This window comes from Xenopus tropicalis, chromosome 2, assembly GCF_000004195.4.
Source record: "Xenopus tropicalis strain Nigerian chromosome 2, UCB_Xtro_10.0, whole genome shotgun sequence".
Lineage (NCBI taxonomy): Eukaryota > Metazoa > Chordata > Amphibia > Anura > Pipidae > Xenopus > Xenopus tropicalis.
The window spans coordinates 81,140,122-81,154,436 of NC_030678.2; the positions used below are offsets into that span (position 1 = coordinate 81,140,122).

The window sequence follows — 14,315 nt, forward strand, 5'->3', positions numbered from 1 at the left end:
GCACAAGTTTGTTAAGTGAAGAATAAGAGACTGTAGAAAGAGATATGAGAGAGAGAGCAAAAGAATCCTAAAATATTTATAATGATTGTTCCGATGGCAGCACTGTGCTCTGCAGATGAAATGCTTGCTGCAGGGTTGTCTTTAATCTGCTGCTCAGTAGTCTCAGAGACTGACTAAGAAGATTGTAACACCAAAAAACACGACAGATCAAGGAAACTGATTCCATGCGACACACTACATCCACAAATAGCAATAAAGGTGAAGTATATATGAATAAATATGCATATTTATTAAAAACATTGCACAAATTATATAGAAAAAAGACAGCTATTAAATGATAACCCACCCTGATTAAAAAATATGACTTCCCATATGTCATTTCAATGCTAGAAGAGGTTTGGCACTGAATTGGTCCCATGTATATAAATATTTAAGAAAATATATGCAACTTTTTCTAATTATAACTTAACTTTGCTGTGAGCTCTGCATAGAAGGCAGTGCTGGTACATACAGTTCTATATATTATTCAAGATGCAGAGTTTATCAGGTTGATATCTATGCTGGTTACAAACATTGGCAAATAATGTCCTTAGGACATAGGCTAGACACAGTACATTATGCTTGTGGCTTTAGGGTTCAGGACCTTGATAGATGTCAGAGCATCTATCTATCAGTTTTGTGAGACCTTTTGAAGGCCCATCGTTCAATGTGTGTGCAATCCTGACAGTGACAGCATAAATGTACATGCGATCAGGCAGTGTTTATAAATGGATTTTACCATGTTAATTCAAGAGATGCAAAATAACAAAGTAGGAATGGCACACTTGTATGGACCCCATTATTGTCCCAACTATCGTTTCAACAACTGCCTCTGCTATTGGAATGACATGATTATATATGTTCCACCAAATTACCTCTGATCATACATATGTGCAAAAGATGCCAAAGCAGTTAGAAAATGAATATAAGTAGGCTTATGAGAAAACAAAAAAATCCAGAGAGAGGCAGACAATTGGGTAAAAGACTCTTCAGTGTTGCTACACAACATGAGTAAAATCTCAGTGTAAAACTGGGTAGTGTCTGTAAATTAAGTCACCAGCGGGATTAGGCTTCTTCCAAATCTGTATCCTTTTAATTACTGGACCAGTTACACAAGTTCTATTTGCTCAAGGAGCAGGGCAGTTTTAGAACTCGCAATGACCTACGCTGAAGACAGATTCTTCAGGTGCTCAACCTCCATCTGAAAATACACAAATTGTTAATTGGCATAAATTTATAGATGTTGGGGATACTCTTTAAATTTACAGGTTTGTTCATGTTGAGATTTAAACAGGTAATCATAAAAAATAAATATAATTGCATTAAAAGGGATATTGCTGTAAGAGTAAACCTGGAGTAAGTTTAACACTGTTTTAGTGGACCAGATCATACACCACTATGAAAAAGCTGTTAAACCCAGGGCTTGATAAAGGGGCAAGCAGAGCTTAACCCTAAAATGTCTTTGGAGTTAGGGTTCTAGGGACCTAGACATGTGCTTCTTCTGCCTCTATAGGTGGCCATACACTGTGGGCAATATTGGGCTAATTTGGTCCTTTGGCCCTATGGCCAAATAAACCATATAAAACGGCAGGCATAGGCACCATCGGTTTGGGGGCTGCATCAACAAGCCTATGTGGCCCCTGATCCAACAGAATAATCAAACCTGTCCAATCAGGATCTGGGTAATTTTAGGCCAGATGATGGTCGAGGAGGCTTGTCGTTGGTACCCATACAAGGGCAAATAAGTTGCTGAATCAGTCTAAAGGACTGACATTGGCAGCTGAAATCAGCCTGTGTATGACCACCTTTACTCCGACTCTGCTCTGGCCCTGCTTACAAGGTGTGGTCAAGATGGAATGGGGTGGTGAGAGAGTTGACGAGCTTGTGAGAGGCCGAGGTGAGAATTGTTGAGTGTGTTGACACTGGGGGTTTGCCTTGGGCACCATTATGCATTGGCGTAGCTCTGATTAAACCTATTTTTATGAACCAGAAAACATGCAAATTGCAATCTAATATTGACACCTAAACTAATGGCATTTTTGTGTTCTTGGCATGATATAATCACTGGGTTATGCAGTTAGCTTTGAGAATATAAGGTTTATTTAGCTCAACACGGACCTTCTGCTTTTGTCTGCAGCTTTGTCTTCTGTCTCTTACAAGCAATAGTTTATGATGGGCCAAGGCTTTTCCTTGTACATAACCTGGGTGCATGACCATGTCTAACAGGCACACAGAAAGCAAATATACTGCCTTCTAGAGCTAAGCACAGTCCTCATATTCAAGACAAAGACCATTTAGCAACAAGGTTGACAAGGTGTTTTTTTTATTTAATTAAACTAATACAAATCAGGCACAAATCCCACAATTACTATTTTCTTTGTTTCTATGGTTTAAAGTTTAGAATGAAATAAAATGTAACTATGCAAATATGTGGTTAAACACATTATTTCCTGAAGTTTTTTCTTTTCACTTGCAGGCACAAGCCACCAGGTCTTAATTTTCTTTTAAAATCTAATAAAACTAAAAAGAGTAATTTTTATGTCTGAAATCCAATGTTTTTATAGGTGTTAGTGTGATTTTTCTTTTGAAATACATATATTGTTTTCTTATTTACCTGGAGTGCTAGGCGTTTGGTTCTCTCTTCATTTAACTCAGATCTGATATCTTCCATATCTTTTCTGCATAAACAGAATCACAAAAAGCAGTCAACATTCTGCCTATTGTATTAGCACAGTACAGTCAGAAATTCATAATTTATAACCATAACCATTGTTCTCTTTCTAATTTTTGTCTGCATTTGTAGTATGCCATATATTAATCTTCCCTATCTACCTTATAAAAGCATTAAAGGTAAAACGTTTCTGAACAAGTAAGAACTGCATTAAAATGCTATACACAAAGCACTTGCTCCTACTTATGATTAGTTTGTGGGTTGTGCCTACTTTGGAGCATGAGTTGCAAGGTGCAACTTGGAAAAAAAACTCTATACTCTCTTATTTTTTAGCAGTATGTTCTGAGTATAGGTCTTTCCATTTTGGACAGGCCCTCAACATTATCTACTTTGCATTGTGGATAAAATATGACAAACTTACTAACAGGCTGGTGGCTGGTTGAATCAACTTGCTTTTCACTTCAACAAAAAAGGGATAAGTATTTTTATTAACTTTATTCAAAATCTTTGTGTTGTTCAACTGTGGGGTTTAATTTTTTCAAAAGTATTTGCTGTTTTTGGTGATAATTTACAAAGTTTGGTGAACTATAAGGCTTATAGCAGGTTTGCCAGAAGTCACATTCCTTTGTAATTACCCTCAGTTTGAGGTGGGTGGGGTTTGATTAGTTCACCTGGACAGACTGTATAAATAGACCTACTGGCACTCCAGTGAGTTTGCTCTGGTGGTAGGGGCTCTGTAAGTGATTGGGGCTCTGTAAGTGATTGGGGCTCTGTAAGTGGAGTTATAAACACAGGAGTTAGTGGGGGCTCTGTAAGTGGATTTATAAACAGAGGAGTTAGTGGGGGCTCTGTAAGTGGAGTTATAAACACAGGAGTTAGTGGGGGCTCTGTAAGTGGATTTATAAACACAGGAGTTATTGGGTGCTCTGTAAGTGGATTTATAAACACAGGAGTTATTGGGTGCTCTGTAAGTGGCTACACAGCAACTTATTATATAAACTATAGTGGTGTTACTGTAGCAAACACACCAGTTTTACCAGTGCAGGGCAACAGTGCATTATATTTTTATTACTTTAAAGCTCTTTCATTTTTTGGTGTTACTGTTCCTTTAACAAGGATATTAATGAGCTGGAGAGAGTGCAGAGACGTGCAACTAAACTGGTTAAAGGGATGGAAGATTTAAACTATGAGCTTAGACTGTCAAGGTTGGGGTTGTTTTCTCTGGAAAAGAGGCGCTTGCGAGGGGACATGATTACTCTGTACAAGTACATTAGAGGGGATTATAGGCAGATGGGAGATGTTCTTTTTTCCCATAGAAATGATCAACGCACCAGAGGTCACCCCTTTAGATTAGAGGAACGGAGCTTCCATTTGAAACAGCGTAGGTAGTTTTTCACGGTGAGGGCAGTGAGGTTGTGGAATGCCCTTCCTAGAGATGTGGTAATGGCAGATTCTGTAAATGCCTTTAAGAGGGGCCTGGATAAGTTTTTGAACAAACAGAATATCCAAGGCTATTGTGATACTAATATCTACAGTTAGGGGCTAATTTACTAACCCACGAATCCGACCCGAATTGGAAAAGTTCCGACTTGAAAACGAACATTTTGCGACTTTTTCGTATGTTTTGCGATTTTTTCAGATTCTGTACGAATTTTTCGTTACCAATACGATTTTTGCGTAAAAACGCGAGTTTTTCGTATCCATTACGAAAGTTGCGTAAAAAGTTGCGCATTTTTCGTAGCGTTAAAACTTACGCGAAAAGTTGCGCATTTTTCGCGTAAGTTTTAACGCTACGCAAAATGCGCAACTTTTTACGCAACTTTCGTAATGGATAGGAAAACTCGCGTTTTTACGCAAAAATCGTATTGGTATCCGAAAAAATCGCAAAACATACGAAAAAATCGCAAAGTACCGATCATTACGAAAAAAACGCAATCGGACTCCATTCGACCCGTTCGTGGGTAAGTAAATCTTAGTATTTTGAACTTGATGAACTATGGTCTTTTTTCAACCCTATGTAACTATGTAACTTAATCTTTTTGCAATTTCCCTTGTTTAGTAACTGAGCCCTAATGATCGATGGATGGAGGAAATTATGAAATTATGGAAATACTGTATTTAGCAGTGTCACACCCTGATTAAAAACATACGTATGTTTGTTTCTCAAGAGTTCCATCATGAATTTGATTGATGCGATCTCTGCTGCAAGATCTTCTTGTAAACTCTGCACGGAAGAAGCATGATTATCAGCAGTCTTCTGGCTTTGCTTCACTGTTGAAGTGGCTAAAGGAGACAGTGGGCTTGTCTTAGTTGGTGAGGGTGATGGGCTTGGGGTGGTGGGTATCCTTGGATCCTGTTAAAGAGGACACAAATTACTTTTTGATTGCAAAAATACAAATCAATGCATAACATGTAGCAAAACGAGCCATAATTCGATTTTCTGAAACTGCATTGTCTGAAGTGCAAATTGCTTACTAATTTAAACTTAGGTCTGGGCCAAGAGGTACTTATGAATAGGTATATTTAGAATCAAAACTAAAACTGTAGTAAGTTACAAAGAACCAATACATAGCAGGAACTCTTGCTTTCTCCGAAATTGCAGTGAAAGAATGAAACCAAAAATTAAATGTTCTATACCTACTATCTATACCTACTACCTATTATTTGCTTTATTATGTTATTTGCTTTACTGGAATTGTTCTAGCCTGAGCAGAACTGAAAACACTACAGTAATACAGGAATTCACTAAAACAAATGACAGAGTAAACTTATATTATAAGTAATATGGGAGAGGAATATGTGCTTAGCAACAGAAAGGTGGTTTGTTTCTTTAGGTGGGGATGTAGGCAAAAGTGTATGCAGAGAACAAGATAGAAAATATAATTAATTATCATTTTAAAATGTGATCCTAGCATGCGATTCTGCTTTTTCCATTTCAAAGAGTCATCCTCAATAAGGAAAGTAAGGTCAGGTCAGGGCTGAGATTCAAAGTAGGCCCTGCCATTTCAAGTACACAGAGGCCCAAACATCCCCCCACAGGCCCAATAAATAGTGACTGGCTATACTATCTTAAAGCAGCCCCTCTTGCATTTGCCAGTACTTGCAGATTGCCAGTCTTTCTTTTTACCTTTGGGGCTGAGGATACTTTGCTGTGAGAATTCACCTGTTCTTCATTCTTTTTATCATCTGATTCAGATATAGGCTTCTTAAAGTAGAGAGAGAGAAGAAATTAAGCACAAAAAATAATTCCTTGTAATGGAAGTTTTATTTTTGTTATTTAAAAAGGTTCTAAAATTACTTCAGGAGATGTCACCTTCCCCTTAGGTAGTCTTTTGCCCATCATCTTTGGTCTGTCTGCAGTAGGATGTGCTAGCTTCATGGAGGACACCCTGAGTCCATCTAAAGTATCTGTATGAGGAGACCAAATACAGCCATCTACATTAAAAAAAAACTAAAACAAAATATACAGATCACACAGGATAACAGACCAGACAAATGACTTTGTATGTTTTTGTTATTACTTTTAAAAAGTGAATGTTGCATGAGATAGATAAAAGCATGTTAGGATATTAACCTCCAAGAGGTGGAAGCCAAACTATTTTGAAAAAAGGTATCTGGACACTTCATCTTCATCACTAATTTTCATCTCAATTCTGCATTCCAAACTGTCTCCAGGAGCAAAGCCAGCAAAAGAACTATTCATAGGTAGCATGGGGGTTATATGAGTGATCAGAAGCAAAAACATAACTTTACTATGTACAATGCCCAGCGTCAGCTGGAGAGGTGTAAAAATTACCCACAGTGGAAACACATCCTCTGGAGTGATAAATCTGGCAGTCTGATGGCCTACCTGAATGCATATTGCAAACAGTAAAGTTTGGTGGAGGAAGAATAATGGATTTTTCATGGTTTGAGTTAGGGCCCCAGGTTCGATTCAAGCAGACTTAAAACTACAGCGCAAAATGACTTTCTTTACAATTCAGTGCTTCCTAATTTGTGGCAACAGTGTGAGCTAGGCTCTCCTGTTTCAGCACAATAACAATGCATCCACTAAGCAAACACAAGGTGATTGCTGTGACAGGAGTAGGGTAATTTGTCTGTCCTTCAGAGAGTCCTAACCTCAACCCAATTGAATACCTGAGAAAAGATTTGAAACTCTACCTCTCTCTAAAACAAGTTTAAAAGCTTGTGTCAGATAACCCCTCCCAAACCTTACCCCACACAAACGAAGGGGTCTCAATGCACTCGATGGGCCCTACCCTGCCCAACATTACAGCCTGGAAGAACTTAGTGAACACTGTTGCTCCCCTGTAAAAACTTATATATGAGACTAGGGGCACACCTGATAAATTTGATAGAGTTTGGGGTCCTTGGAGTGACTTAGAGGGAAACAAAGGAATTCCACACCCACATATATTTTATGACCCCTGGTGCCTTCCCACCTCTTTTGCCACAACCTGAATACCTAGCTCAGTTGCTTGACGGACCCAATATATAGTTACATAGGGTTGAAAACAGATCATCAAGTTCAACCCTTCCAAGTAAATGCAGCTGGAACTGCTGCCAGATACATACTCTGTAATGTTATAAAAATAAAAAACTTGTGTGGCTATATGAAAGCAAATAACAATGTATGTGTTATAAAAATGGTTAGTAGTTACAATTAGTCCAGTCAGATCTTTCTAACAACTACAACTTACTTGACTCCTTAGAACTATGGTTCACATCTTCTCCTGCTTCAGTGCTGGGCCTGTAAATATAAGATAGCAATCTTCAGTAAAAATAACCCAGTGTATAGGACATACTGCAGCTCCTGAGATGGCTCAGGCGTGACAGGTGCCCTACTTTTGTGTGTGCTTGTGTATGAATTAGATCATGCTTTTGAAAGTTTGGATGATAGAGGGGATTTAAAATTATTTTGCTGTGGATCCCAATAACCTCTTGTTAATGCTTCTGATAAATAAACTGGTGAATGGCTCATGTCCAATGACCTGTGCAAAAGTCTCTGTGCATATCTTACTTGTTGAGAGGACCAGTATTATGTTTGGCCGATTTTGGCACTGGAGGGGGAGGAGCTGCCTTTTTTCCTGGTTGATTAGTCACTTTAGGAGAAAGGTCAGTCTTTGGTTCACGTTGCCCTAAAACGGAGAAGAAAAAAACCAATACAGACTTAGTTAACAGCTTATAAAGTATGAGGTAACAGTTGGTAATTATTTGGTTATTCTATAACCTAAATACAAGTTCTTGTTCCAGGTCACACATGGATTTATATTTCATACCGTTTATTCCTTTTCTATTGTCCATGTGCTTGCTGTCTTACAAGAGAAATGTTCACTTCAACAAATAGGAAAACTGTCCCAAAACTGTCCGACTGCATGATCTGCATAAGTATCCCTCTATTTGGATTGTATGCTTTCCTCCACCTGCATTTTGTGCACATGCATAAGAAAGTAGACCATTGCTTTCATGCACTTACTCCTGTAGTTCCATCGACAGTCCCAGTGTCGTCCTGTGTGGAGCCACATGTAGCAGTTATAGGCAAAAAGATGCATAATTTTGTGTTTTTGCATTGCCTTGGTTGTGATGCAGGGAGGTCCAGCCTGTTGCTGTCTAGTTTAAAACTACAACTCAAAGTTTCCCTATCACCATCCTGTTCACCGTGTGGACTTTTTAGGCAGTTATGGGATGTTCCTTGGACTAATTCACTAAATGGGGGCTAAGGGTGGAGGAGGCTAGGGAATCCCTTGTACTAGGTGCAGCTGTCAGTCTGTCCACGATGGTGCCACTGATGGAGGCCCCAGAAAACAGAAAATGTCATCTTTCCCTGGCCAAACAAATGGCAATGAGGATAGCTCCCTGAGCAAAGTGGGTACCAGGTATGGCTGTGAGATGTATCAAGACCTAAGCTGGCCTTACACGAACCGATATTATCGTATAATACATCATTTTGTGTATGACAGTATGGCGATCGACGAAACAACCGATATCGCAAAAGCTTTGGTTATCATCAGTAGGGTGGGACTAAAGATTTTGATTGGGCACCCGAGCAAAATCTGCGTTTAGGGCTGAATCGTCGGGTGGAGGTAGAATCCCCATTGTTTCTACCTCCATATCTGACGATTCAACCCTGAACATCAATGGAGGGAACGAACAATCTTTCCTGTGACCAATGGTCACAGGAAAGATCATAATTGGTACATGTACACCTCTACACTTTCATTGGTTCTTTATGGCAATAGCTTCCAATACACTTTTGCTTCATCTAAGCACTAAGATCCTCTGCCACCATCTTTACAGTCCTACCTGGACAGGAGGGGCTCAGTGGTGGCAGTGAATGGACTGGGGAGATGCTGGTGAAGGAAGTTGGTGGGGGAGTGAGAAGCTTGAAGCTTGGATGGGACGGAGACTGATGACAATGGGGGGCAAGGTGAAAAGAAGTGGGTTCTTAAAAGAGAAGCCATGGCCGTAGGTGCCAGAGGGTGGCAATAGGAGTGTAAAAAGGAGCAGAAGAAGGGGATTAAAAAGGGTGAGTAGAGCCTGCTAGAGTTGCACTTGGTGCATATATAAGATAAGAGAGGGTACAACTGGAAGATGGTCTCCAGAGCGTAGTAATGGAACTCCACTAGGGGATAAATCCTGCCCTATTAGAAAGACTGTCACATTGCTGTTATACTGTTCCGATGTCGGTTTGGAGATGCAAGAAACATATCCCTGCTTAATTAATGAGCTCTGTGTTTTGGGGTGCATATTTGCCCGTTACTAATGATTAGTAGCACTGCTATAGTTAGATACCAGCTATTGGGTTGCTGATGTCCTGAGGTGTCACTGCATTCATAGTAACAACTTTTTAAAACTGATTGAAAATTGGAAAGGCTGTCAGAATGCTGTTCCAACATGAAACAATTACCAGCAAGACACTTTTATACAGGCATGTGGGGAAAAATAAGGGAGAAATAATGATACAAAGAACCAACACTATTGTATATATTAAGGGGTGTATTTATTGACATTGAAGACAAACATCACCGGTGATGTTTGTCTCTTTTACCGTAGAGAATTTTCAGGTTAACTGCTATGAATAGACACGGCTTGGGATTTCTATACATTGACAGGAATATACACAGTGCACACAGTAAAGTATACCTTGATATTTTAATCTTTATCAAGTGGAAAATATACCCTTGTGATCAATATAGTATATTTTCTTTATAAATGTGCCTGTGTAAGTGCATGCCTATCGAAGGTTACCACCATAAACTATGAAAGTAATTGCATTTCAAAGTGCCTCACCATCTCTCTATCCAACCTGATGACTCATTTCAGAAAAGCTTTATCTACTCACCCATCAAGAAATCTGTTTTATGTGATTTCCTGTTAATATTTTGCTGCTAAATACTAATCTTGTACTTTATCTAGTTACTGCCAACTCTTGGAAATGACCATAGTAATGTTTCCATTGCTTTGTGAGCATGTTAATGCAAAAAAAGTGAAACAGTGACCTGTTGGCAGAATTCTAAAATCTTCAATAGAAGTAGGTAGAATTTACTTGGTTGACACATTTTTAGGGTTATTGTGCTTCTTGTATACCAAGGGCTTGCTGGAGAGGATACGTTTTTTTAAAAAATCAATTCTCTCAGCAATTACCCTTCGCTGCATTGAAAATCTGAATGCTTTTTGTGCACAGTGTTCCTAAACGTTGACATTGTTGGATGTTTGAGCAGCTTAATTGGCAGCCTGGATTTGCAATCTTTGTGCCCCTAGACCTTACTTGCCCCCCATCCCCCTGCAGTTGTATACATGCGCAGTTGTTCCTCCCCACCACCTGCCCCCACTGCCCACATGGACCTATTTCAGTCCTTTTCTTTTCCCTCAGTTCCCGGAGCATTAAGGAATTGGTGCACCGAAGATTTAAACAAATCTCTTATTTGCCAATTTCCTAGTGCTCTGGAAAAAGCAAATGCAGCATGCCACCCCTGAAATCATGCCACCCTAAGCCTGGGCCTTTCCAAAAATCCGGGCCTGTTAATTGGTGAGGAAATTGATCTTTATTACTAAACTGCCATTCCTAGGTTTCTCATAATGTTCTCATACTTTACAACTGAGAATATATTATTTTTTTCTGATATTCAAATTCCAGTATGTCATGTGACATCACTACAGCCTAAATATAACGGGTGACTAAAGAATAAAGCATATAGTTTACAGGCTATCTGGGGCTCTTGTGTATTATATATGGAATAATGTGTCGCACACTCCCTACATAATGTACTGCTTACTGTAAACATGGATATTGGAATTAAGTCACGAGTGCTTTTATACAATCCATTTAACTCCAAGTTAATAAATAATAATAAAAATGCAACACATCTCCTTGCACCATTTATTAAAGACAATGCCAGGTTTATTTCTGGTGGTACCCTAGACCTGGGCCTCCAATTGGCAAATGCAAAACAATACATTTGTTTAATATGGTCAATATGCATGCATGAGTGATGTGTGGGTCACACTCTGAATTCCAGTATATGACTATGAATATAATACGCCTTTATATGACTCACTACACATAAAATAAATGATAATGATAATAATGTAACCAGTGCTTTGCTTCCCAAACTAATCTTGCACCAATATTTTTACTAAAATGTAGCAATAAATACAAATATGCACCCCCATATCACATTTCTAAAACCAGTTTCATACATAATGAAAAATTAGCAACACTCTGGTGTCAGTATTTCTTCTCATTATTGTCCCCATTCTATTTTATTTTTACAATAAACTGAAAAATAAGCATGAGTTTTTTCTTTTAATGTAATTTCACATGTTAATTTTTTCTCTTGTAACCTTTAATTAGGCGGTTACCTTGGAACAGGAACTTATTCACTTCACTTTGTCACTAACAAGTTTATATAACTGATTAAATTTGAGTATCTATATATTGCTGGATGTCATAATTTGACATTTTAGAAAAAGCAGTGATTTATTTTATTAAAGAAACCATGAAGTTAGAGCCCCGGAAGCTTCTGTATTGTTTAAGGTGGCATTGAAAGTACACTTAACATTGTATAAAACTATGTTCCTCCAATAAGTGCTAGAATAGCATGCTCAGACTGCAATATTAACTTCAAAATGAACAGTCTATTAGGAGTAGTTATTCCAGATATAATAACTTTCACTGTATTTTACCTTTAGTAAAAGTCTGTGTTTTGATCAACAGCAAGCTTTACAGTATTCTGATTTTTTTATATGGGGCCAACACTGCTCTAAAGGGATTGCATCTTGCGCCTTTGTGTTTCCCTCTGCCATGATAGCCAATGGGTCCGCTGTCTGTTGTTACACCCCTGAAACTCTGACTTGTCACAAGCAGGACTAAATAAATATAACTGCTGGACTGGACAGAAAAACCCACATACAGAAAAATGGTGCAGTCCTATTTGCTATCCACAATGTGTGCTATCTCCCGAGTCAATTTTAAGCAAATCATTCTAATTTTTTTTTTTTAATTTTCTTTTTTTCTGTAAAGATTAAACAGCACCTTGTACTCGATCCCAGCTAAGTGGCAGAATATTCCTATGGGATTATTTAATTTAATGTTTACATGATTTTTAGCAAATGTATGGTATGGTGATCTGAATACAGCAAGATCTATTATCCAGAAAAACACATATCCCAGGCATTTTGGATAATAGATTCCATATCTGTATTCTGTATTTGTAATGCTTACAATATGCAAAGTCAAGATTATCCTTGTAAGTGCCCATGTGAATAAAGGCCACACATTAGTGACTGTTGAACAGAACAGGATGGACGCATTGATGCAGTCTTCGCCTTTTGGCAGGCCATCAAGAGGTCGGCCTACATGTGCAAATAGGTTTGCGACTTGGTCTATAGCAGTGATCCCCAACCAGTGGCTCGTGAGCAACATGTTACCCCCCAAACTCTTTGAATGTTGCTCCCAGTGACCTTGAAGCAGGCCCTTATTTTTGAATTTCTGGTTAGGAGGCAAGCTTTGATTACATAAATATTCAGTGTAATTGCCAAACAGAGCCTTCTGTGGGCTTCCAGTCAACATAAGGGCTATAAATAGTTTATTATAGCTCTCATTGGCACCTCCAGGAATTTTTCATGCTTATGTGGCTCTCCAAAACTTTTTCCATTTGCATGTGGCTCACAGGTATAAAAGGTTGGGGATCCCTGGTCTATAGGGTTGGCAGCTTATTTTAGCCTGTGTATGTCCATCTTAATTCTACATTAGAGATAGTTATTCATTCTTACCTTTCTTGGTTGTTGTGGGTTCATGCTTGTTGACTTCTGCAGCTGGCTTCTTGACTTCATGGGGCTTTTTATCCATAATATTAAGGTCTGATTTAGTCACTGAAGAGATACAGAATATAGAAAAAAATCATAATTATAGTAATTTTGCTAAAATATGATTGGGAGCCACCTTCTAGAAGTGTTAAAATTATTATCTGAAAAGGTAACTGTTTTATGTGCAGTACCCTCAGTATAACTCTTTGCAGTTTACTTACTGCTTTCACAGGGTCTTTTTTGAGCATCTGTTTTAGCTACTGGAGGAAAACAGTTATTCTGATATGTAGCAATCAAAAATCCATCTGGGAGATCTTTTAAATACCATTCAAGAAGAAAGGAATCTCTGGGGAAAAGAATAAGCAAGAGGCCCCTCGCATTCCTTGTTGCACGAATAAACAAGTTCCCATACGTGCATGTGCCTAATGGTACCTAATGAAAATCAAGTGTAGGCAGAAAGTGTGCTGTGTTTCCTGCTGCTGTAGTGAGAAGCCTTACCATGTGCTACCCTGCAACCTTTTCAAGAGGCTTGAGGTTCAGTGTAATTTGTTCTTCTCAGTATCACCACGCAGGTTTATCAGCCTGTCTTCCTGTGTGGGTAAGAAAATTGCTGCCTTTGCAAAAAACCCACTGTTCTCAAAAGGCAACAAAAAAACCATAGAGCTCCTATACAGTGAGTTGAAAAAAAAGCACTTTGCCCCAGTGCAATTCTCTGAGCACTAAGAGGCACCTAGGCTAAACTGCAAACAGTTTCATCACGGTTTGCCTGGGTTTGGCATCTCTGCATACAGGAGGGGAGTGAGGGGGTGGCATCCCCTGGTACATCCCCAGCTTGTGAGTCTTTCAGTACACACAAATCAGGAGCATTGGGCCCTGGAGCCCAGTAATTACCACCTGCTTATAGCAGGAATTAAGTATGAATCTACTTTGTTCATGTCAGCACTGCACCTTGTCCTTTTCCCTTGCACCACAGAGCAGATGCAGTGCTGCAAGGATTAGGTTAGGTTAGGCTTAGTGTGGTTCTTAGTGCCACATTTTTCTCCTGAAAATATATGAAACTATGTATTGTCATGGATGGCTGTGCATGTGTGTAGGTGGTGTAAATAGTTCATTATATATTAAAACAATTAATTAGTGGGGGAGCAGGGCATATCACCCTGAACCATTAGTTTGTTATCCGGTGCTATGATAGTTAGTTACATGGACATGATTTTCTCCATTAGGGGATTTCTGGTGGTCTAACCTGGAGGCTTTCACCACCCTGCTATAGGGCTTACTTTATTCCAAATGTGCCCAG

At 38.9% G+C, this 14,315-nt stretch overlaps 1 protein-coding gene across 1 annotated transcript in view; it reads right to left on the reverse strand.

The window, feature by feature from the left end:
* Positions 1-270: 270 nt before the first annotated feature.
* The window catches only part of sh3d21 (SH3 domain containing 21), a 38,782-nt gene continuing 24,737 nt past the window's right edge, over positions 271-14,315 (reverse strand). Inside the window, exons 12-19 of the mRNA XM_004911565.4 lie at positions 12,986-13,084; positions 7,731-7,848; positions 7,411-7,460; positions 6,009-6,118; positions 5,838-5,915; positions 4,861-5,063; positions 2,654-2,717; positions 271-1,240 (exon numbers count right to left, since the gene is read on the reverse strand). Coding sequence (XP_004911622.2) covers positions 1,202-1,240; positions 2,654-2,717; positions 4,861-5,063; positions 5,838-5,915; positions 6,009-6,118; positions 7,411-7,460; positions 7,731-7,848; positions 12,986-13,084 — 761 coding nt within the window. The 3' untranslated portion in view covers positions 271-1,201. The remainder of the gene's footprint in view (positions 1,241-2,653; positions 2,718-4,860; positions 5,064-5,837; positions 5,916-6,008; positions 6,119-7,410; positions 7,461-7,730; positions 7,849-12,985; positions 13,085-14,315) is intronic.